This window comes from Seriola lalandi, unplaced genomic scaffold, assembly GCF_002814215.2.
Source record: "Seriola lalandi dorsalis isolate HSWRI2012SDOR001 ecotype SW California unplaced genomic scaffold, Sedor1 jcf7180002036725, whole genome shotgun sequence".
NCBI lineage: Eukaryota > Metazoa > Chordata > Actinopteri > Carangiformes > Carangidae > Seriola > Seriola lalandi.
Window position 1 is genome coordinate 1 of NW_019507301.1, and position 1557 is coordinate 1557.

Genomic DNA, 1557 nt, shown 5'->3' on the forward strand with positions numbered 1-1557 from the left:
TTACTGAAATAATCTGATCAGACCTCACTGAAGTAATCTGATCAGATCTCTGTGAAATAATCTGATAAAAACCTCACTGAGAAGTAATCTGATCAGACCTCACAGAAGTAATCTGATCTAATCTGATCAGAGCTCATTGTGTAGTAATCTGATCAGACCTCAAATATGGTCAGATAACGTTCTTCATGTCTGAAGACTGGATCAAACTAAATGACTTATTGATTCTTATTGATTATTGATCCTTACAGTTCTGCTGCGCAGGCTGTGCAGACCCAGTTTGTCGGTGAGTTCACTGACTCCCATGGCGTTGGGAAGATCCTGTTTGTTAGCAAACACCAGAAGAACCGCCTCCTTCAACTCGTCCTCCTGGATCTACAGAGAGAGGGAGTGTCATATGTATCATGATGTCACTGATGGTGTCATAAATCTACAGGGCCGAGGTCTTCACTGTGGATGGAGCCAATCGAATTTTTTTCCAGTAACGATAATAACACTAATATATTTAAGAAAAGTGTGTCATTATTTATTCTGACGTTGGTGACGTTGTCTCTATCTCAGGAGTCAGAACGAGTCTATAGAAGAAATACTGGTAAGATTAATCAATAATGAAACAGAGTGTTTAATTTATGCTGAAGTTATATTTATCTGTAAAATATAAAACATTGTGGAAAAATACATACATTAATAAAATAAAGGATAAATAAAGAATAAGTTTCTTACCATCTTGGAGAGTTCCTCCGCAGACTCTGCTACTCTCTCTCTGTCATTACTGTCCACTACAAAGATCAGACCCTACACAGCAGACAGAGGGGTCAGAAGTCACACCAATCAATATCATCAGTCTGAGTGTGGGACAGTTCAACATAGTGGAGCCAATAAACCAAGTTCTCATCAACCAAACACTGGTTCTGGATCCATCATCTGTTCAATGGATTGAACTTGTCCGTGTTCTAACTGTTGTGACCTCTGACCTGAGAACAGTGAAGATCAAACCTGACACTGGATCAAAGGTCAAAGGTCAACAACTTTTCATTGTGTTATAATAATCAGGTGTATACTAACAATAATAATAATAAATAATAATAATAAAACAACAACAGGTTGTATGATCAGATGTGTTTTCATCTCTCAGAGTAAACTTATATTAACTTCAACCACAGTCCTGGTCCTTGTTCAGTACCTGAGTGTTCTGGAAGTAGTGTCTCCACAGAGGTCTGATCTTGTCCTGACCACCGACGTCCCAGACCGTGAAACAGATGTTCTTGTACTCGACTGTCTCCACATTAAAGCCTGAAACAGACACAGTAAATGGTTCAGGTCTAATGTTGGTCTCAGACTGCTTCAGGTCTGATGTTAGTCTCAGACTGCTTCAGGTCTAATAATGGTCTCAGACTGCTTCAGGTCTAATGTTGGTCTCAGACTGCTTCAGGTCTAATAATGGTCTCAGACTGCTTCAGGTCTAATGTTGGTCTCAGACTGCTTCAGGTCTAATGTTGGTCTCAGACTGCTTCAGGTCTAATGTTGGTCTCAGACTGCTTCAGGTCTAATGTTGGTCTC

General features: G+C 39.8%; 1 protein-coding gene across 1 annotated transcript; it reads right to left on the minus strand.

Annotated features, from left to right (window-relative positions):
* Nucleotides 1-210: 210 nt before the first annotated feature.
* LOC111647952 (ADP-ribosylation factor 5-like) lies at nucleotides 211-1364 on the minus strand (the record flags this gene model as incomplete). The annotated part of the gene is made up of 3 exons (XM_023397657.2): nucleotides 211-372; nucleotides 721-792; nucleotides 1181-1364. Coding segments are annotated over 3 exons (403 nt in total), but the record flags the coding sequence as incomplete, so codon positions are not given.
* Nucleotides 1365-1557: the final 193 nt, after the last annotated feature.